This window comes from Micropterus salmoides, unplaced genomic scaffold (assembly GCF_014851395.1).
Source record: "Micropterus salmoides isolate LMB-PRFRI ecotype aquatic unplaced genomic scaffold, ASM1485139v1 Ms_hic_scaffold_12, whole genome shotgun sequence".
NCBI lineage: Eukaryota > Metazoa > Chordata > Actinopteri > Centrarchiformes > Centrarchidae > Micropterus > Micropterus salmoides.
This window is the reverse complement of record NW_024040263.1, coordinates 18,604,649-18,626,574: the sequence shown is the minus strand read 5'-3', so window position 1 is coordinate 18,626,574 and position 21,926 is coordinate 18,604,649. Positions and strand designations below refer to the sequence as shown.

General features: G+C 41.9%; 1 protein-coding gene across 1 annotated transcript in view; it reads left to right on the top strand.

Annotated features, from left to right (window-relative positions):
- LOC119899303 (myosin-10-like) overlaps positions 1-21,717 on the top strand; it is a 67,678-nt gene extending 45,961 nt beyond the window's left edge. The window contains 21 exon segments of the mRNA XM_038713829.1: positions 859-996; positions 1,212-1,335; positions 2,694-2,865; positions 8,806-9,018; positions 9,697-9,841; positions 9,926-10,132; positions 10,281-10,385; positions 12,197-12,349; positions 13,092-13,340; positions 13,426-13,638; positions 13,862-14,074; positions 14,199-14,360; positions 15,129-15,257; positions 15,503-15,591; positions 15,699-15,822; positions 16,121-16,210; positions 17,065-17,109; positions 17,111-17,184; positions 17,389-17,497; positions 17,623-17,795; positions 19,163-21,717. Of these exon segments, the coding sequence (XP_038569757.1) occupies positions 859-996; positions 1,212-1,335; positions 2,694-2,865; positions 8,806-9,018; positions 9,697-9,841; positions 9,926-10,132; positions 10,281-10,385; positions 12,197-12,349; positions 13,092-13,340; positions 13,426-13,638; positions 13,862-14,074; positions 14,199-14,360; positions 15,129-15,257; positions 15,503-15,591; positions 15,699-15,822; positions 16,121-16,210; positions 17,065-17,109; positions 17,111-17,184; positions 17,389-17,497; positions 17,623-17,795; positions 19,163-19,310 (3,075 nt within the window). The 3' untranslated portion in view covers positions 19,311-21,717.
- The last annotated feature ends 209 nt before the right edge of the window (positions 21,718-21,926 follow it).

Here is a 21,926-nt window from a genome sequence, read left to right as displayed (position 1 = left end):
CCAAAGTCCACTATCGTAAAGTGCTGTTGGTTCAGTAACTGCTTTGAATATTTTCAGCCAGATTTAAATCACATGTTTGTACTGACCTATGTATGGTATAAAATGCTCTTTTTTTCCTTTAGTTCTTTCACAGCACAGTTTCCTCTAGAGGTTTTTTCCATGTTTTGGGGCTTTTCTGAAAGAGAGCTACTTTGTTTTTTTCAATATTTGTCAACATTTCCTTCTTTTGTGCCTCTTTGATGGCTCTGCTTTAGTCTTGAGAGACACACACACTATGCCAACACATGCGCACTGACGCCCCAGAGTAAGGGTTACAATTTTGGATTAATTTACGCACTTTAAAAACATTTGTTGAAAGTTTTTTTCTTTTTAAATGTTTATTTACAGCATTAAACATTGAAATGTATATTGTAATAGGCTGTATATTAACTTTATAGGGAGAAAACTGGTAGTTCTATTTAAAATCAGACGTTGAGCACCCCTATATGGCCAAAATGGCATGATCCTTGTTTCGCTGTGAAGCTTCGACTGAGATTTACAGTCGAATCAGGCTCCGCCCATCGAAGCATCGAATCTTCGACTATTCAGGGTCAGCCCTACAATAAACATTTGATTTCAGTACCACAGGAAGACAGACCTGGCTCTGTCTGGTAATCCATTCATATAGAGGTTGATACACGAAGAACTGACTCCAGTCTCGTCTAACAAATCTGATCAAACCACACTAAATCGCTGAGTTTGTGAGTGTTAAACTCTAAAGTTTTTACTTTGTCACTTTATAAACTTCAGTGTTCAGACTTCACCCTTGTCGCATTAGATTGGTTATGAATCTTTATGCGTGTGTTTTCTTCTCCACAGGACTTGGAGGAGCAGCTCGATGAGGAGGAAGCTGCAAGGCAGAAGCTACAACTGGACAAAGTGACAGCTGAGGCGAAGATCAAGAAAATGGAGGAGGACATTCTCCTGCTGGAAGACCAAAACTCCAAGTTCCTCAAGGTGAGTGGATTATATGATGGGTCAAACAAGAACCAGAATGCAGAGTAAGTCCTTCAAGTTGAGATTGTAAAAAGTATAAGGTGATGGATGAGGCAGTGCAACACAAAATACAGGTCACTTTAGTTTGATTTTTAAGTCTTCATAACTTTTCACCTCTGCACAGTAGTTGTGTCTTAAGGCCTCCAGTCTGACCCACACTTAATTTTACCCAACAGGAGAAGAAGCTGCTGGAGGACAGGATTGGCGAGATGACCTCCCAGCTCACGGAGGAGGAGGAGAAAGCAAAGAACCTTGGCAAGATCAAGAACAAGCAGGAGATGATGATGGTTGACCTGGAGGGTAAGGCACTCTGATGTGCAGCAAGTCGCTGTTACTGGCTCTATTTTCTGTCCAAGAACAGGGAACATTTACTAGAACAGACACAAAGTAATAGATGGGTGGGCACTGTTGCAACAGCTCAAATGGTAGAATGGGGTCAAGAATAGATAATGTCCTCAAAGCAAGAGGAAGAATTAAGTCTTTTTTACAGGTTTAAAGGTTTTGTTTAATTTACCTTTTACAGCTGTACAATGAGTGAACCTTTAAATGCATACTTCAGGTCTTCAGTGACTAGGGACTTATTCACTCTGTCTAATTCACTCATTTCATCCAATAAAGCACATAATCCTGCTATTCCTCAAACTATTTGTTTTTAACAATGTTCTGGTGTCAAAAATGTTAAAAGGAATTGTTCTTCTCATGTTTTTCTGTAAAAAGATTGTTGGATCACTACAGACCGAGAAGTATGGAAGAGTGTTTATCTTTCTTATTCACAGTATTCTGGAGGTCATGGCGGGATATGAGTGTTTTCCTTTTTGGCCTCACGATGGCGCTGTTATGTCACTGTTAGTATGAATATGTACCGACACAATGATAAAAAAGTTATTTTATATCAGCTTACTGTCACAGTAATAGCACCTGGGTGTCAGGTGAAGTGCAGAGCAGCGGTTTCTTTGTTCCTGAAGGGTTTTGATGACTGTAACAAAGATGTACCTGAGGCCACTGATGAAGAGGAATTTGTTTTTGTTCCATCAGGTCAAAATTAAAAACACTGAATTGGAGTTTGAGTCGGTCCATGCGTGCTTAATCCACAAAACAGTGTGTGCACACACCATGTTATCGTGACCTCCAGCAAGTGACTGTGATTTGATTACTTGCTGAATAATGGGAGTTCATGAGAAGTTACAGTAAACATGAAATATAACAGTCGAATTAAAATAATAATTAAAATAAAATAAAACAATCTGACATCTATACAAGATTGTACAAATCTACAAAATGTAATAAATGACAGATATATTTTTATGTGTTTGTTATTGTTAACGATACATTCTGAAAAGTGTACAGGTGATATGATTTGAACATAAGACTTGATCGGCATTGTATAAGTGCCCAAGACCTGAGGTATGTAGGAATGTTTGAAAAAACTCCGGTGCATTTAAAGCTAAAGCAGCTAATCTGATTACATTAGTTGTATCGGGCTGTTAGCAATTAGGTGTTGTGACCTCTTCTTACCTCGTGTGACCCCTCAGTAACTTGTGACTTTGCCCATTTAACTCTTGAGATTAACTTTAGCCAAAAGTTGTTTTTTAATAATTACATGGCTATGTTTGATTTTGCATTTTGTTCATGATTCATGTGATTTTGCCTCCCTTCAGAGCGTTTAAAGAAGGAGGAGAAAACGCGTCAGGAGCTGGAGAAGGCCAAACGCAAACTGGATGCTGAGACGACCGACCTGCAGGACCAGATTGTGGAACTTCAGGCTCAGATAGAGGAGCTGAAGATCCAACTGGCCAAAAAGGAGGAGGAGCTGCAGGCTGCTCTGGCCAGGTCAGTCATAGACATACAAACCTATGAAAGTACACACAACTGAAAGGACTGCATCAGACACCTTCTGCAAAATATAAAGTGCTGAGGAATTTTAGCAGTTATAGTTTACTATACCAACAGATGAATTGTGTTAGTATGCAGATGAGCATACGCTTTTTAATCTATCTCTATATACATATTAACACACAGGCAGATGCTGTAATGGACACTGAAATAATGCTGTGATTTGTTCACTCTTGGTACAAATCTTATATTTTGGTGTTGGACATTAGATTGAAGGTTTGAAGACGTCAGTGTTATGAAAACTCAGTTTGCTTGAATCCTGACTGGACAGCAGGCAGAAAGGTTTTACAGAATTCATGGTTCAGTTTGACACTTAAATGTGATAGCATGAACATTTTCCTTTTCTTAATTTTTTATTGATCAAACAGTTACACTGAATACAGAGCACTTTAACAATGTATGTATGTTTTAGTGCTGGGCAAGTTAACGTGTTATCACGTTGACACATTAATTAATTAACACCGACAATTATTTGATCTCACGTTAACGCAGTTTTCACCATCATTATTTTTTGAAAGTCCATTGCTCACTGGCTCTGAATACACATACAGTCAAACTATGGGTCACAGGAGGGGTGGGATGTTGATTAGCCTGCAAATCACCCACCCAAACAAGCAGCGGAGGGAGGCTTCGGCAGACTACGTTGGATGCAGTATGTGGGAGAAGTAGATAAACAAAAGCAAGACAAGCGATCCAACGCCATAGCAAAGTGGATAGCTACACACTGGATGCTGATTAGTATTGGTGAAGATGTCGGTCTTAGAAACATTTTAAAAATCACAACATAGTCGCTTGGCCCCGCGGGGTTGCTCTTTTCTCCGATGATCAGAAAGGGAGACAGCGCTCAGGGAGTAAACGGCAGGCACTCTATGGATAGTAGCCATGGTAACGGCTTCTTCAGTGTGCTACACAGCTGTAGCCTATTTAACTTAAGTTAAAATTATAGGCTATATAACTTTACCTGATTGGCCTTCATCTAGTTTTGCAGGGATGCTCTGCTGTGCGAATTCCCTCCTGTTGATGTCCTGTTTAGTAAACCGTAATAGATTCTGGAAACAGCGAGGATCAGTCTCTCTCTCAGTCTCTCTTCCAATGATTTGTGCTGCGCGTCGTGTACAAAAAGTTAAAGACAATTCAACTTTGGCAACTGCCGGGCGTGAGGCGAGCATAACTGCAACAGTTTCACAGGAACGCAACTGCTTGTTGCTAAACCAACCCCTTCACCTCACTCTAACAGTGACACTTGCTACTGAACACAGACTGTTTATGCTGCTCCCTGATAAAAGAAAAATGTTTCTGCTGAAACAGGAAAACAGATTTATATGTTAACCTGTTGCTCAGAAGGTGCCTGTTATGATCGTGGCTCTGGACTCTAACTTGTTTTAACTCTAACTTGTTTTAACAAGCTAGATAAAAGGTAATGCCCTGGCAGTGGCAGATAGCTTTGATTTTATATTTTATTTGATTACAGTTAGAGCTGCAGCTAACAATGATTTTAGTACTCAAAGCTTCTATTATAATCAGATTATTTCACTGATTCATCGTTTAAGAAGTACTTTTGCTTGGCGGCGACCCCCCCTTCCCAACGGTACTGGGATCAGCTGTGCCAGTTAACTCCTGACTGTGACTTTACAACCCAAACTCACGGCCCAACCAGGAGTACAACAAACGCACGTGTGTACATTTTCATCTGAGGTCTGCGGCTTACTTTAATCGTGATTAAATTTTTTAATCGGTGCTCAGCACTAGTATTTTTTTTAGGTTTATCTTAAAGCTGTCAACACATAGGCCTCTTTTTCCCCATTACCTCTTACACTCCCTCTCAGCCTGTAAGCACAATTGCAGCTGACATGCTACAAAAATACTGACAGTCAGCTCATTTCAAAACATGATTCCACAAAAACTGGGGAAAACGGAAGAGAAGATATAACGAGAAAATCTAGAGGAATTAAATTTGTAGTAAGTAAGTATGTGTTGGATCAGTGCAATGAAACTAACAAACATCTTTAGGCCAGACGGCTGCCTTAGAGGTGGCTGCTGAATTCCAGTTTAATATATTACCTCTTTTTGCCAACAGTCAAGCAAATGCTATTATATCATTTAATTTATTGTTCAGTGGCTGTTCATTGACTGGAAGCTCAAAGATATGAAGTGTTTGGCCTCAAGCTTATTAACATTTCTGAAGCACCTGATGATAATGTGCCTTACCTCTTGGCTTTTAAATTTAACATGACATTCAAATGTACAAAAGTATTCATATTTGAGCCTTTGCAATGATGCAGACATTATTTCAGCTAAACGACAGCATTTGAATTATTTATCCACGTGTAGTAAATCAAAAGCCTCGTGCTGAAGCATACAGTTCACTGAAGTGTTTTTACAGCCACTATGAGGCAGATGTACTCCTCAGAACTCGCATCACTACAAACCTAAACTGCTCTTTTCAGTGTGTAATGTGCAGCTTCACTTACAGCACTTCACTAGTGATGTACATCTCACCTCCATGACCGCTGCACTCCACACTGTGGTACAGCCCAGTCAATAGGAAGACCTAAAATAGATGTTAGAACAAAGATAACACTGAGTTGACTCTGACTTAAAGCAGCTAACGTCTGCTAAGTCAGCCTACTCCCTGCGCCCAGCTGCAGTGTTTGTGTTCGGCGACACCGGCTGAGACCTTTTCTCTTTGAGGCAGCCGTGTCTGATTACAGGCAGATTGATGTTGATTGATTCTCTCAGTCCTGGGCTTTGGAGCGTTTTTTCCACAAGAAGCAATGGAGCAGTGGAGGAGTCAACTATTAAGAAGTCAGAAGATTTTTGTCTTTTATGTCCTGATTGTGAAAAACGTTACCAGTTACAGCTGTAGAAGACAAGCGTCTTACCACTCTATCCCTGCAACAAAATATTTTCTTAATTTAGCTCCTCCGTTTATCCTGATTTTCCACACGGGGAAAGATATTCTAGGCATAATGTTAATTACATTCCCATTTAGCCGTCACAAGACTGCATGCAGATGAGGTAAACAACTGCGGAGGTCTTTGCTCTGAAGGTCAGCTGAGATCATTTTAATGTGGTGTCTCAGTAGTTTCCTCCTTACACCAGGCCAATCGTCCAGACTGTGGGGGTCAATGTCTGTCTGGCTAATTTCACACGCAGAAATCATCAGTTTATTCACAGCCCCAGATAATTAAGCTGTCATTAAACTTGGTGTGCCTCATTTTGAATTCAGCAGCTATTCTGAGAACAATTGTTATAATTGTTTGGAAAACGGGGAATTACTTTTATGTGGGTCATTAGTGCCTTCATCAAACACTGTGGCATTATGTTAATTATATAACTTAATCATTATGATATTCAGTGTGTTTGATTGCTGGGTTTCTAAGTAAGAGAGGAATGTTAAGGTTGTTGCAGCCAACACGAATTTTACTTTTTACTACAGCAAACAAATTATTACTCTGTTGATCTTCTGACAGAACACACACACAATTTAAGTGCACAGCTTCAGCAGTGAACAGTTCACCACACTGCCACCCTGTGTGCACTGGAGGCCTAAGTTCATTCAAATAAATTACATCATTGACTTGACTTTCATTTAATGTACAGGTTGTTACTTTATATAGACAATAAGTTTAAATAATTACAACAAACATTTACATCCCTTTGTTCTTGTGTTTTTTGAGGACCGAAATATCCTCATATAAAAAAGACAAAACTAAAATATTAAAACTGAAAAATACTAAATATAAATGAATAAACTGTATGAATCTATTTTATGTTTGCTTATTGCTAAAAATATTTAGTTAAATATTTAGTTGAAAAATCTGAAATAACTAAAAAAAACTGAAAGAAGTAGAAGTGGCGGTTAAAATGAGAGTGCTGACAGAAGATGAACATTTCATGTTAAAAGGGACTATATGTAAGTTTTTCAATGAAATTAATCAAATTGCCATTGCCTTATTGTCAATGGGCTCAAAACTCACTTAGAAGTGAAGCACACGCCTGTTTTCTCCGTTGCTTGCATCAGCCACTATTCTGCTTTTAATGTGGGGTCTCCAGGTCGGATTCAGCTCTGTACGCGCTCCCGAGCCTCTTTCATACTACAGCAACAACACGGCAGCTAACGACATGCAGTCCACTAACACCATAAAACAACCGGCTCAAAGCAAAACAAAGGCTCCACGTAAGGATACAAAACAACAATAAAGGTTTATGTGCTGAAGCCCATCAGACCAAACAGGTTCATCAGGTGATGTCGAGTAAGAACAAAGTGAGTATTAGTAAAGCTGGAGAAACGCAGAGAAAGTCACGTTAGCTCGCCGGCTAACGCTGAACAGTTGCTAATGTGATCTGGTCCAAAGTTGTATAACGTTAGTTGGTGAAGTAATATGGAAAGCTAACGTGACCCGTGTTACTATTCTGTGTGCCACTGATGATTTAGCCTGAAGAGAGGATGTAACGGTAAAATGCAAATGTGGAGCGATTTGTTGACTAACGTTAGCCTATAGTGATGCAGCCAGCTAACGCTACAGTAGCTCGGACCTGCCGCTGTTTGCTTCGTAACACTCCGTTTGTGTTTATTGTGGTTTTTATATACAGTCTATGGATTTTACCAATAACGTTACTCAGGTACACAGCTTCTCCACCTCTCACTCGCTGTAACTAACGTGACCCACATAACACAAAACACTGCAACAAAACGGCCACAACAACACAAAGAAGAGCCATCCACTATCACTAGTTACAGTAAAGTTACTTACTGCGGTCTAAATGTTATAAAGTGTGACACAATCGCATTATAATATTCAGTCCAGCTCACTAACCGTTTCATTATCATCCAATACATGTAGTTGTGCTGACACTGCTGAGCCTCCGTTGACAGATTCACAGAAAGTAAAGATAGTTACTGAAAGCAGCAGGCGAGCTAACGATGTAGCACGTCGGCTAAATGCAGTAAATGTAACGTTATCATGTAACGAGCATGGATTAGTTCTGCATGCAGCTGATACAACTATTACTGTAACGTTGCAGTGGGAGTTTACCCGAGTTTCCAGCTCTGTCTGTTCTCCCTGTCTGTCTATAGCCGCTGTCACTCTGCCTTTTTTCGGGAGTATTGTGCCGATATGCGGCTCGCTGCGCTGAATGAAAGGTACGCCGCCGGTGTTGATCTGCCTCTGAGACGGGAACGTTGAATTAACAGAGCCTGAACATGTCTGAAGAAAAGCCACAGCCAGCATGCTGGTGTTCCTGCGTTTATTGTATTTCTGTATGAAAGTGGTTGTGTTTCGGATTATGCTCGTTTATGAGTTCAAACGAGCACGCGTACGAGCACACACCTGGTTGCAATCTTAGAACCGCTCCGCTAGTGGTCGCTGAAAACTACATAATGCCCCTTTAAAGTGTGAGATCTGAGAAAAGTTTAAGAATTGCTTAAAGTGAAGGTTGAAAGGAGTGGAAATGTCAGATGAAGTGTGGGTGATTACAGGGTCAATTGAAGTGGAAGTCCTGAAAGCAGTTGTGAATCAGCAGTGGAAGTTGTTGAAGTTTTTTTGTTTAAAAGGTGAAGACCAGAAAGGGTTTTAAGTATCAGTTCAAGAGTAAGCTCTAAAAAGGAGTGGAGGCTCCAGTTGAAGTGTATTATTTTGAGGACCAAAATATTCTCACTCTAGATTCTTATGATAAAACTAAATAGTAAACAGTTAAAAAAAAAAACCCCACATTGACTTTACCTGAGATATAAACTATAGAAGAAATCTTTGGAAATTCAGATCCTCAGCTGGAGGTCTAAGCTAAGTAGATGTTTTCATTGTTTTTATTACGAGGAAGCGTGGTTAGAGTCTACTTTGTGAAACTGACTTGTGTTCTTTGTGTCTCAACCAGGAGTAATGAGGAGACCGTCCAGAAGAACAACGCCTTGAAGCAGGTTCGGGAGCTGCAGGCCCAGCTAGCTGAGCTTCAGGAGGATCTGGAGTCAGAGAAGATGTGTCGAACTAAAGCTGAAAAGCTTAAGAGGGACCTGAGTGAGGAGCTCGAGGCTCTGAAGACAGAGCTTGAGGACACGCTGGATACTACGGCTGCCCAGCAGGAGCTTAGGTGCTTGTTTAAAGCTTGTTTATCAATGATGAAAAAGGGGAAGTCCACAGATTTTACACATCAAGTCTGTTCACAGGTCTTGGGGAGTACTACTGCATATGTGGAAAAAAGTTATATAAAGCCTTTTTTTGCCTGGCAAGGGAGCTGAGTCAGTGTCGGCTGAGCTGAGGACTTCAACTTATAAAATGGATGGACAGAAATTAGCTTGCCAGACCTCTGCAGCATCCTTCTGATCTCTCCTTGAGGCTCACGGCTACATTAGCTGCTATTAGCATAACAAACCTGACTCTCCTTCCGAACAGCCTGCTGTCGTGTTGCATTGTGGGTAATGTAGGCAACCAGGTTTTGACTAGGAAGAAGAACGGACTATATCTCTGGTTCTGCCCATCGTGAGTTCGGCAATGCTATATAAGTGCAGAGCTAAAGTTCTCTTGACTTTCATGCATTGAGACATAATCTTTGAAGAGAGAAGTGTAACTTTTATTTGTTAATATATTATTTACACATGACATTAACACTAAGCAGTGTTCAATATTTGCCACATAGAATTTATTTAGTGGTTCGAACCCCTATTGTTTTCCCTCTTTCATTCGTCAAAGGTACGACCTATGATATAACATGCTCACTGCTTGTTGGACATTTAATTGGGATTTTATCAAGATTGTGTCTGAACTCCAGGTCCAAGCGAGAGCAAGAGGTGGCAGAGCTGAAGAAGGCCATTGACGAGGAGACCAAAAACCACGAGGCTCAGATCCAGGAAATGAGACAGAGGCACGCCACAGCGCTGGAAGAAGTGTCCGAACAGCTGGAACAGGCCAAGAGGGTGAGTGGGTCATACCTGGTATGGTATACATTAGTCTTTTATCAGCTGCGTGATAGGAAAGCATTATTTTTTTGTTCTGTGCAGTTCAAAGCCAACCTGGAGAAGAATAAGCAGAGTCTGGAAAGTGACAACAAAGAGATGGCCTGTGAGGTGAAGAGTCTGCAGCAGACAAAGATGGAGTCAGAACACAAGAGGAAGAAACTGGAGACCCAGCTGCAGGAGTTTGTGACCAGGGCCACCGAGGTAGAGAGGGCCAAGGCAGAGCTGGCTGAACGCTCGCACAAACTCCAGGTAAAATACCTCCACAGAAATTATTAAGGGATACAGACCAAGATTACTCGGGGAAACCCAAAGGATGTTTTAGCAGGAATTAAAGTTCCAAGGACAACAGCTGCAGTTTCTGGGATGTGTTAATATTTTCCCATTTGTCTTTTATTAGACGGAGCTGGACAATGTGTCCGCTTTGCTGGAAGAATCAGAGAAGAAGGGGCTCAAATTGGCCAAGGAAGTTGACAAACTGAACAGCAAACTGCAAGACTCAGAGGTATGAAAGATGGCATCAACGACAACCTTTCTGTGGAACCAAGTTTAAAACTTCAGGCAACTTTATCCAGAATCACTAATCACTGTAAAGCTAATGATACACAGAGCAAATTTTTAAGCAATGTTGTTGGGTAATGTTACTAGTGGCAAGTCCGACTATGTTTTGAACGGATAGCAGCGGTGCGGGGCAGGTGGCGGAGTGGTGGGGGAGGGGGATTACGGTAGTAATCTTTACTCATTACTAGAGGTCGACCGATATGGTTTTTTTCACGCCGATGCCGATCTTTTGAAATCCGGGTCGGCCGATGGCCGATTAATGCTGCCGATTTATTTTGGCCGGTATTTGCTTGGTTTTTAACCTCTATTTGCACCGAACTGAAGCACAGAAATCCGCGTTGATATTCGGTGCGGTAGATAACGGTCGTTAAGGTTCCAGTGCCGTATTAGCACCGGGTCTGTCTGTAGCTACCCGTTAGCAAAGCAAAGCCAGTCTGTCACTAGCCTATAGTGCGTTGGTCTCTTTTTTATTACTTATTTCTCTGCATTGAGTGACAACCCTCTCAAATATAAGACACACAAACAGAACAAATAAAAGTCTCAGATTCACTCTGTAATTGCAAAATTATTGCTTACTTATTGTGACATGATAGCACTCTTCTGTGATAATGCAACTTCAACTACGATCCAAATTAGCCGAATGTCATGTGTCTTATTCAGGTTTTTTCTCGAAGTTGGCAGTAACATATCAAAAGTTTTTAATTAAATATAAAGGAGTAATAAGAATTGAATCCTTACCGTTAGCTCCTTAGGCACTGGATGAGGTCTGCTGCTCACTCGGCTGGAAAATGACTCTAGCGGCAGCGCGCGTCAAACATGTGTTCCACGACAACACAAGGCTGCCCACAGATGCGCCTGCCTAATAATCGGCTTGATATACTTGGATATTGGCCGATGCCGATTATGTTAAAAAATGCCAAAAATCGGCCGATTAATCGGTCGACCTCTACTCATTACCAGTAACGGCAACGTTGCCCTGTACGATTGCTCTAAAAGTTGCTCTGTGTATCATCAGCTTAAGAGTAAAAAAGATATCAAATATTTGTCTACATAGTTTAGTCTGAAGTCTAAACACCTCGATGGATCAAGAATGCCATTAGAACAATGTAAACAACATAAAGACATCACATTAAATAAATCTACAGGTTTTATATGGTGATTTTAACCAGAGAGAGTTAGATCTGGAACAGTCAGCTCAAGGTGTTAATTAATTTAACGCTGGCAAATGCTGACTCCGCAAAATTCACTATTTATTTTGTGGAAACACACATGTGGCTGAGCCCCACAACAGTGGGTTAGTCTTGTACTAAATCTGAAGCAGTTAGACCAATTAGTCTGGTGTTGTTCCCTGGCTAAAATGCACTATCAATACATTTTTCCTTTTTTTATTTTTGTGTCACTTTAAATAATTTGCTTACAGTTAAAAATCCCGCCAAATGACGAACCTTTCCTGTAATATTCCACACACAGTTGCTACACAGATCGGCAGGTCAGCGTTTTCTCAAATCTTAACTAATTAATGCACCACCTAGCAGCTTTCCCTGCCAGAACATTTCAAAAACACAATTTAATATTTCCTGAAGCTTCGTGTGTTCGAAAATCCACCGTACCCGGATTTCTTTTGTGTATTTAAAGATGTGTTCTTGCATTGTGATCACACCCCACTTATTAACACATGACATGTATCTGTTGTACTAAGGCATGACGTATGTCTTCCCTGCTTTTCTGCATTTCTGGTTGCGGTCTGGTGTGTAGGAATTGCGGCAGGAGGAGACACGTCAGAAGCTGAACCTGAGCGGCCAAATCCGCCAGCTGGAGGTGGAAAAGAACACCTTGCTGGAGCAGCAGGAGGAGGATGAGGAGGCACGACACAACCTGGAGAAACAGCTGCAGACAGTGCATGCTCAGGTACATTCGTTCAGTTTCACACAACGTGAAGCATTGCAATAAACTAAAAGATCCCAGGAGATGAAAATCTGACCTCAGTTCAAGATGTGTGGTTCAGATTAACAAGGATATGTAGACAAGAGAGTTGTTACACAAGTTGAACGAAGGGAGTGCATGTTACTGGACATTTGCCAAACAGCACAGCAGTAAAAGCACAAGCACAGGATCAAGTCCCCATCATGTAAGTCTGTTGTTCAAACAAACCAACAGAGGTTTATACACATTTCATTCCCCTTTGAGAAAGATTAAAGATTAAGAGTAAGCCAGCGTCTGTTTAACTTTCACACCAAGATAAATGTGGAATACAAATACTAATGAGATCATAGGAATATTTTTTAAATATCACAGTGAGGTTAGTAAATAAATACGTTATGTATGTTAGGCTCACAGTAAAGTTCAAAATCCTACCAGATATGTTATTTGTTATAGCTATAACTACATTCAGTTGCCAGTTTATTAGGTACACCTAGATAAAACTAATACAGCAGTCCTGTAGTAAATGCTACCTTCATGAAGGTTGTAATGTTTTTACAGGTGTTTCTATTATTTTGTCCACCACATTTAGATTAGTTAGGCTAGACTAAACAATAGAAACACCAGTTAGTATAATGCAATACAGCCACAAGAAAGCAAGATGATGACTTGTTGAAATGTTGTATCATCTTTATGGATTCACTAATTAAAAAAAAAAAACTTCCTGTAGCTGTTTGAGACAAAGAAGAAGCTCGAGGAGGACGTGGCATCCATGGATGGCCTTGAGGAGGTGAAGAGAAAACTCCAGAAGGACGTGGAGCTGACCAGCCAGCGTCTGGAGGAGAAGACCATGGCCATGGACAAGATGGAGAAGACAAAGAACCGGCTGCAGCAGGAGCTGGACGACCTGATGGTGGACCTGGACCACCAGAGACAGATAGTCTCGAACCTCGAAAAGAAACAGAAGAAGTTTGACCAGGTACACTTGACTGTCTTAGAAGAGATATATTGAGGTAAGATGTTTTTTAGTGTTTTGAAGACCATTTTTTCTTTGTCTACACCAGCTGCTGGCTGAGGAAAAGACCATCTCGGCTCGTTATGCTGAGGAGCGTGATCGTGCGGAGGCTGAGGCCAGAGAGAAGGACACCAAGGCTCTGTCTATGGCCAGAGCTCTGGAGGAGGCCTTGGAGGCCAAAGAGGAACTGGAGAGGTTCAACAAGCAACTCCGGGCTGAAATGGAGGACCTGATGAGCTCCAAGGATGACGTTGGGAAGAACGTGAGTGCTGAATGCCAAATGAAATCCATCAGACACTAATCAGCAGATGGACGTCTCCAGATTTGATGTATTCAGATTTACAGCTGAAATGAAGCTGATCAGCCAGGATCATTTTTATATTAGCTATACTATACTTTCAAATCTCAAAAATTATTATTCTGTATGGAAATCCACCGATGGATGGTTGAGGATCTCCAGCTTGTTTTGTTTCTGCTGCGTACAGGTCCATGAACTGGAGAAGTCCAAGCGAACGCTGGAGCAACAGGTGGAGGAGATGAGAACTCAGCTGGAGGAGCTGGAGGATGAGCTGCAGGCCACAGAGGACGCCAAACTGCGTCTGGAGGTCAACATGCAGGCCATGAAGGCCCAGTTCGACCGAGACCTGCAGGCCAAAGATGAGCAGGGAGAGGAGAAGAAGAGGGCGCTTGTCAAACAGGTAGATGGAATGACCATAATCAGTTGGCTCCGTATATTTTTATATTTGTCTTCAGAAATGTGTTGAATGAGTGCTGAAACACATTGTTTAACCCGACATGTTGTGTGTTGTTTTGCTCCTGCAGGTGCGTGAGATGGAAGCAGAGTTGGAGGACGAGAGGAAGCAGAGAACTCTGGCTGTCGCCGCCAAGAAGAAGCTGGAGATGGATCTGAACGAGCTGGAGGGACAGATCGAAGCCGCTAACAAAGGCAGAGACGAGGCTATTAAACAGCTCCGAAAACTACAGGTAGGCTACACACTCCTGCCTGAGTCAGAGTCTGACCCTGGGTCACCCCTCAGACAAAGTTGCTTTCCAAAAGGTTTACACATTCATTATTCTTTGTCTTACTTCTGTTGGAGGTTTGTCTTACTTCTGTTGGAGGATAATCATGCTCTAAGTTTTGGATCTACAGCTCGTTGCTGGTGATTATCTGGGGGATAGAAACAGGAAGTATAATAGAGTCCGTGAGTAAAGCGATGGGTTACAACTTTTTTAGCCTATATTTGTTTACATTTTAGCAAATTGGCCCCATTAAAAGTCCGTCAAATTAGCTACTAACCATTTCTGTTTGCAATGTACCCATGGATGTACAGACAGCCATCACTGAGATACTTCAACACTGAGTAAAACTTAGTTCTAGAGGAGCCTTCTATGATTTCTGAGCAATTTATGGATATTTATTCACAGTGAACATCTGAAATAATGATATCCTCAGAAAGTTTAAGTAACCATGAATCTAAAAATTGTGGGGGGGGTTTATGTCTGTTTGCCCTTTGACTGAGTTATAACTCTGTGCTAAAGGTTTTAAAGTTCCTGAAATGCCTCCATGATCTGTCTGTCAACCGCTACCGCTGCAACTGCTGACCGTGTTGATAAGTGGGCCAGAACTAACTTCCTGTTTTTACACTGAAATGCACCTGCAAGCCTCACACAGTTTGCCAAACCCCTGGCCTGAGAGATCACTTTTCTGCTGTGTCAGCCTTTGACTTGGGCCGCATTGTTTCTGTTCTGCAGGCTCAGATGAAGGACTTCCAGAGGGAGCTGGAGGAGGCCAGAGCCTCCAGGGACGAGATCTTCACCCAGTCCAAGGAAAACGAAAAGAAACTCAAGAGCCTAGAAGCTGAAATCCTACAGCTACAGGAGGTCCAGACTGTCTTTTAAAATGAAAATTACTTGGAGTTAAGAGATCAGCTTGTATGTGCTGTTGACAAGCTTATTATTTTTGACAAGCAAAGTGACAGACTTACGGAAAGAATGATTATCAGCTGTTTATCAGAGTTGTTCCAGTCAGACTTTATTACCATATCTGATGTATTGATTTACTTGATGAATGGCAGTACAGATCACACGAGATCTTCTCCATACTGAGCCCAGTGTTTTGTGTGTAGGACCACGCAGCGTCGGAGAGGGCCCGTCGACATGCTGAACAGGAGAGGGACGAGCTGGCTGATGAGATCTCCAACAGTGCTTCTGGAAAGTCAGTGTCACCTTGTTTGTACTGATTTAAAAAAAAAACAAGAGGCACAGCAATAGCTTTACTGAAAATTAGAGAGATCTGAATAAAAATGCGTTTGTGTGTGTCAGGTCGTCTCTGCTGGAAGAGAAGAGGAGGCTGGAGGCTCGTATCGCCCAGCTGGAGGAGGAGCTGGAGGAGAAGCAGGGCAACATGGAGCTGCTCAACGACCGCTTCAGGAAGTCCACCTTACAGGTAAACTGACTACACAAGTTAAAAGCAACAATCATTGGTGTGAGAATGGATTGATTCCATTAATGTTGCACGAGACGAAAAGATAACAATGAACACGAGTACAGATGTTCAGGTCAGTCAGGACTGTGTCAACATCCTCATTCACTGACAGTCTTACAGAACAAATGTTCTTAAACTGTTCCAATTAAAATCATGAAGTACACAGCGCATTAACGTGTCCCTCTCTCTACGTCCGTCTTTCCTTTCCTCCCATCACTTGTGCTTCTACCATCCCTCTCTCACCATTTCTGTTTCTCAGGTCGACAGCCTGAATGCTGAGTTGGCCAGAGAGCGCAGCGCCACGCAGAAGAGTGAGAACGCTCGGCAGCAGATGGAGCGGCAGAACAAGGTTTAAGACATTAGCATATATGAACAGTGTTGTGCAAGTTCACACTTCACAAGAGTGAACATTCAGTTTACACAGATTAAAATTAAAAGTTCATGTTCATAGAACTTTGAATTTTGAAGTTCACAGACCCAATTTTTCTGGGTTTTTTTTTCCCCTTCACTAAAAGATGGGAGTTTGACTTGGAACTTTGCGGCTTTTGGCCTTACCCTTTGTTAATGGTTTCTTGTAATTATCATTCACCAGCAGATATTTCCCTAAGACTGGTCAGATGCTTCCATTCAAATTAGTTGTGTGACCTAAATGGGTCACAGAAGCTGTTGAGCCCTCTAACACGTGTTTAATGTTGGGAACAGTTTGGTTAGGTTTAGGAAAACAGATCATTATTCAGGTTTAGAAACAGAATGGGTCACAGGATTAGGTGGAGCAGCTGTTCAGCATGCCAGGTTGTCTTGCAGGAGATAACAACGCTCACGTTCCGTAGTTGCAAACAGATGCATTCAGTTCACCAAAAAATTAGCACGTTCATGCGCGGCACTGTATAGCGGAGGTTGGATAAAACATCAGAAGCCTCATTAAATGTCAGCTTTGTATACGAGTTGAATGTCAGTGATTAAAACACCTCAACGTGAAAGTACTAAATTCAGTTTAATGTCTTGCCTGCCTTGACTTTGTAATTGTAATTTACTAACTTAATTATTTTGTCGAGGCTCTCTGTACATGCTCGCATCACGCCTTCTGTTGTTTGGTTTGCTTTTCTCATCAATTGTGAAAACACTTAACATGTAGGGATTACAATGAAAAGGATACATCTTTATAATGCTCATGATGCTAACAGTCACGTATTATAAACGCAGGACTTGAAAGCAAAGCTGGCGGAGCAGGAGGGGACCGTCAAGTCAATTGTTTAAGGCTTCCATAACTGCCCTGGAGGCCAAGATCCTGCAGCTGGAGGACCAGCTGGAGCAGGAGGCAAAGTAAGAGACCAAACTCACAAGAGTTTTCACAAGATGTCACAGACGACATTTTGCACCCATCTGAATGATGCAACATTGAGAGATTTTCTGTTTTGACTTTCATTTGAAGACATTTATGGTGCTGGTGAGTTCCGGGTGAAATATTTAGCCCCTTTTTAGTACATAAAGTTGGATAAACAGCTTTTTCTGTTGTTAAACATCCAGGGAGAGAGCAGCAGCCAACAAAATCGTCCGTCGTACGGAGAAGAAACTGAAGGAGGTGATGATTCAGGTGGAGGATGAGCGTCGTCATGCTGACCAGTACAAAGAGCAGGTATTGAGGCGTGAGAAGCAGAGTGACTCGCATGGAACGATTAACTTTTACTCAGGATGGTTTTCAGCCTACCACCCACACCTTCTCGCTGTCTCCGTCTGTTTCCTCATGTGTCCTCCTAACAGATGGAGAAAGCCAACTCTCGTATGAAGCAGCTGAAGCGTCAACTGGAGGAGGCAGAAGAGGAGGCCACCCGGGCTAACGCCTCCCGCAGGAAGCTGCAGAGGGAGCTGGACGACGCCACCGAGGCCAGCGAGGGTCTCACCCGGGAGGTCAACTCCCTCAAGAACCGCCTCAGGTACAAGGAGGACTCTGCTAACCCGTTGTTAGAGATGTACTCAGATGCTCTGCGTACTTCCATGGAAAAAAAAAAAAAAACTCAAGTGAAACAATTATAGAAATTTTAAGCGACGGGTAACATTAAAAATGTATCATTTCTTAATGACACAACCATCCAGGGGTGGGGGGTGGCTATATTCATGGGGTCCAAAACCCGGGATCCTGCAAGTTTTAAAGGGCCTTTTGAGGGTCAAGACTTTCTTTTAGGGTTCAGGTTAGAATGAGGTTAAGGTCAGGCATGTAGTTGTGATGATTAGGATATGGGGCTAGGGAATGTGTTAAATCAAGGATAGGTCCCCACAAAGATAAGTGACACAAGGCTGTGTGTTTGCTGTAAGGTTGGAACGTTATTTTAGTGGCACGGGTATCAACTAATGCAATTCAGATATCTGACCAATGTAATAGTTAGACATATCAAAACTTTTATATATGTCTTTATCTTGTGTGCTCATTTGTAAGGCTTATCTTGTGCCATGTTGTCTGGTTAAAGCAGTAGTTTGACATTTTGAGAAATAAGCTTATTTCTCAAAATGTCAATTTGCTTTCTTGCCAAAACTTAGATCAAAACCACTCATGTTTGCATGCTAAATATGGTGCTAAAGCTAGGAAGCTTAGTTTAAGTTATCTTAGCACAAAGACTGGAAACAACTAGCCTAACTCTATCCAAAGTTCAAACAACATCAATTCTAATGTTCGCTAATTAACAGTGTTGGAGCCATTTTGTGTTTTGGCATGGGGTGGCGCTGCGTAGCGGGATGCGGGGTTTTTGACTATGAAAGCGTGGCGTGTAGGTATGGTTTTGATCGTTCAAAGACTGGCTTTAGAGTTTGTTGGAGAGTTGTTTTATTTTTGTTCTGAAAATAAATGGATTGACATATCTGACTTAAGTTCAAACTATTAAGTTTATTATTCTACTTTATTTTATTTTTACGTGACAAGGAAACAGCATGACAGCAACACACGTGAAAAACGAAACAAACAGTGAGTCAACAAAGAGGCCTATCTGCAGAAATGTTTACATTGTACATTTTAACATTTACGTGTACTGTGTCTATTAAACAAACCCAATAGAATCTAGTCAGTGAGCTCTAGAAGTGCTGGTAGGCATATTTTTGAACTATAACAGAGCTAGGCATTTAAACTACTTCATGTTTTTATGCCAAGCTAAGCTAATCACCTTCATAGTAAGTTACACAGACATTAAAGTGGTATTGATCTTCCCACGTCACACCCTGCATGCAGGAAAGCAAATTGTGACCTTCCTAAAATGGCTCCTACAACGGCTCCTTTGAAGGTTGAAGTTTTCTTGTCACTTTGTTCCTCCAGGCGCGGCGGTCCGGTCAGCAGCTTTTCCTCCAGCCGTTCAGGCCGCCGCAACCTCAACCTGGACGGTGCCTCCGCCGACATGTCGGACGACGACGCCGACAGCCGCGCCGGCGACTTCAATGAGACGCAGACCTCCAACGCCGAGTAGACACAGCAACCCTCCCGTTCCTCGCTTTTTCCCCCCTCTCCCCGCCACTGACCCACTTCACCTTCATCTCATCCACCTGTGACCTGCATCTCCAGTCCAAAAAAAAATTTTTTAAAAATCCTCTGCGTTACTATCGTCTTAAACATTTCAAAACCACCGACTGGACAGAAGATTGGAGCAATGAGCTGTTTTTGGTAAAGCTGAGCGGAGTAAGCCTGGCAGCCCGCCTCTACCCTTTTTGTATCAGTTAACACTGCAGGGAAAATCCACCGCCCTCCCCCGACGTAAAGCCTCCAGTCCTGGAGAGTCACAGGGGCAAGTGGACAATTCTGCCTTACTCTGCCCCCCACTCTGGCAAGCTGCTAGTCCTGGCTCGTCTCTCGGCCATGTATTCATCTCAGCGCCATAACGTAACACCCCTCCCATCGGGCGTGAAGATATCTAATCAGCTTATGGAGAAAGTATGCATAGGTGCAAAGTGCTTTTTATACATATGAACCTCTGCGTGTGATGTTGGTGGAGGTGTACACACATCAATTATGTAATGTATGTGAATGCACTCCATACTGGAAATGCAGGATTACAAGGAAACGTATTTCACTGTTGTTGTGTAAGTGTTCTGCTCACTAGTTAAGTAAAAGCCATCTCATAGCTGACACACTCCCTCCTTCTCAGTGCTCAGACTGACCTTTCAAAATGGAGGAAGCCCGAACCCGAGCTCAGTGTGGCCTTTAGACTGCATGAGGTTCCCTCTGATGTACAGACTGTTTCTACACTACAGCACTACAGGAACGACTAACATCTCGGGACATGCAATAGAAAAACAAGGACTCTGAATTGAAAGTGTATTACTGTGAAGAAAAAAAAAGGGTATTTTATTTTGTCTTCATCTCAACATTTAGTGAAGGAATGTGTAGCTGGGTTATAACTAGGAATCCCACAGCGAACCCGTTTTGTGTTTGGCTTTTTATTGTCCTCTCCTGTGGATTGTCGTGAGCTGCGAAAGATGTTTTGAATTTTTAAACTGGACACCAACAGGGAGCTCTTACTGGAAGCACTGAAGTGGCACTCAGTCCATGTTTTCAATGTGACACTAAAATGGTTACAGCTTAGGTAAAACATGTCATCTGATGTAGAGAAATCTTCAGTACATTTCAACATTTGTGCCTCAGTTTGTATTATTATTACATTTGAGTCACAGAGCTAAAGCTTCAGTTTTTCTAAACAAATACCTGCTGATCTTTGGAAACCCAAAAGATCCTTTAATGCCACTAACTGAAAGGCATTTCAAATCCTCACTCTTCAAACCATTTGGATTTAAAAAAAAAAAAAAATTCATTCTGTTGCACAATAAAAACGACTTTTTAACATTTAACTTTTAAGACAGCATGGATGAGAAGTCTTTAAAGTACTCAGAAAAAGTGGAAATTTAAACTGCTACAGTCCCACGACAACTGCTTTTTCACCAGTTTTCCAAGTTAAGACTAAGTTGTGTGGACCAAGAAGGGAGCTTACCAGACCTCTGTAGCCCACTCCTCCATACATATAGTTGAGGCTACATTAGCTGCTGCTAGCATAACACACCAGAATCTCCCACCCAAATGGTGTAGTTACAGTGTGGGTATTGTAGGTGACTTTATTCTGGACTTGCATGTCAGGATGGTTGTCTGCGGCAGACTCCTTTGTCCTGCTCCTGTTAACAGCATGTTTCTTTAAAAGTGCCTTAGACACTAAATAAGAACATAATGGGCAAACTATTTCATCACAAATGTGAAACAAAACACTAAATCAGATGAAACCAGTACACCAAGAACCTTTTCTCCCTCCCTTCCTTTTGTATTTTTGCTGCGCTTCATATCATATTCTCTGTGTACCTCTTCATAATAACCTGTTGGGTCAAAATCAGTATTCCAGTACGATAACCACATGAGATGCGGAGCCCTCGGCAGCTGCATTTCCCAAAATTATGTTTGTACTAAGATCTCCCCCTGCCTGTGACCACTCACGGCTGAAGGCTCAGTACTGAAGTTATTTTAGGAAACGCGCTGCACGGGATTTCTTTTGGTTGGAAGCTTTATCATCCACAAGTAGTTAACTCATTTTTTGTTTTTATCATCCAGCTGGCTGTTGGCAACCAGGCATTCAGCTGCAAATACTCCCATCATATTATTTCTTGTATACCTGTATTTCTAGACGGTAACTTTTCTGTTTGTTTTTGTAAAAGGAAAATAAAGCATATTCATTGTAGCTGTGATGCTGTTTTGGTCCGTTTTGGTGGGGCTGAACTGCAAGACGGGAATACCATCTCAATAGGACCCTGAATAGAGCATCACTAATCAGTCAGTCGGGGCTGAAATCATTCGTTAAGTGAAGGCCTCAATCTGATTTCAATAAACAAATCCATAGGAACTGGCGTTTGCCTCCATCTGTTCAGCTACAGCCAGCATCTCTACCACTGTGGCACACAAGCTTTCATTTTAAGGGTGCTGCCATCTTGAATTGGGTTTAAAAAAGGCAGAGCAGAGTCTGCTGGTCACAGTTAGCTTGTAACATTGTGCAAGACTATTCATTACTAATTTCCTCAAGCGTTATAATCATGATTTTAGCAAACAATGC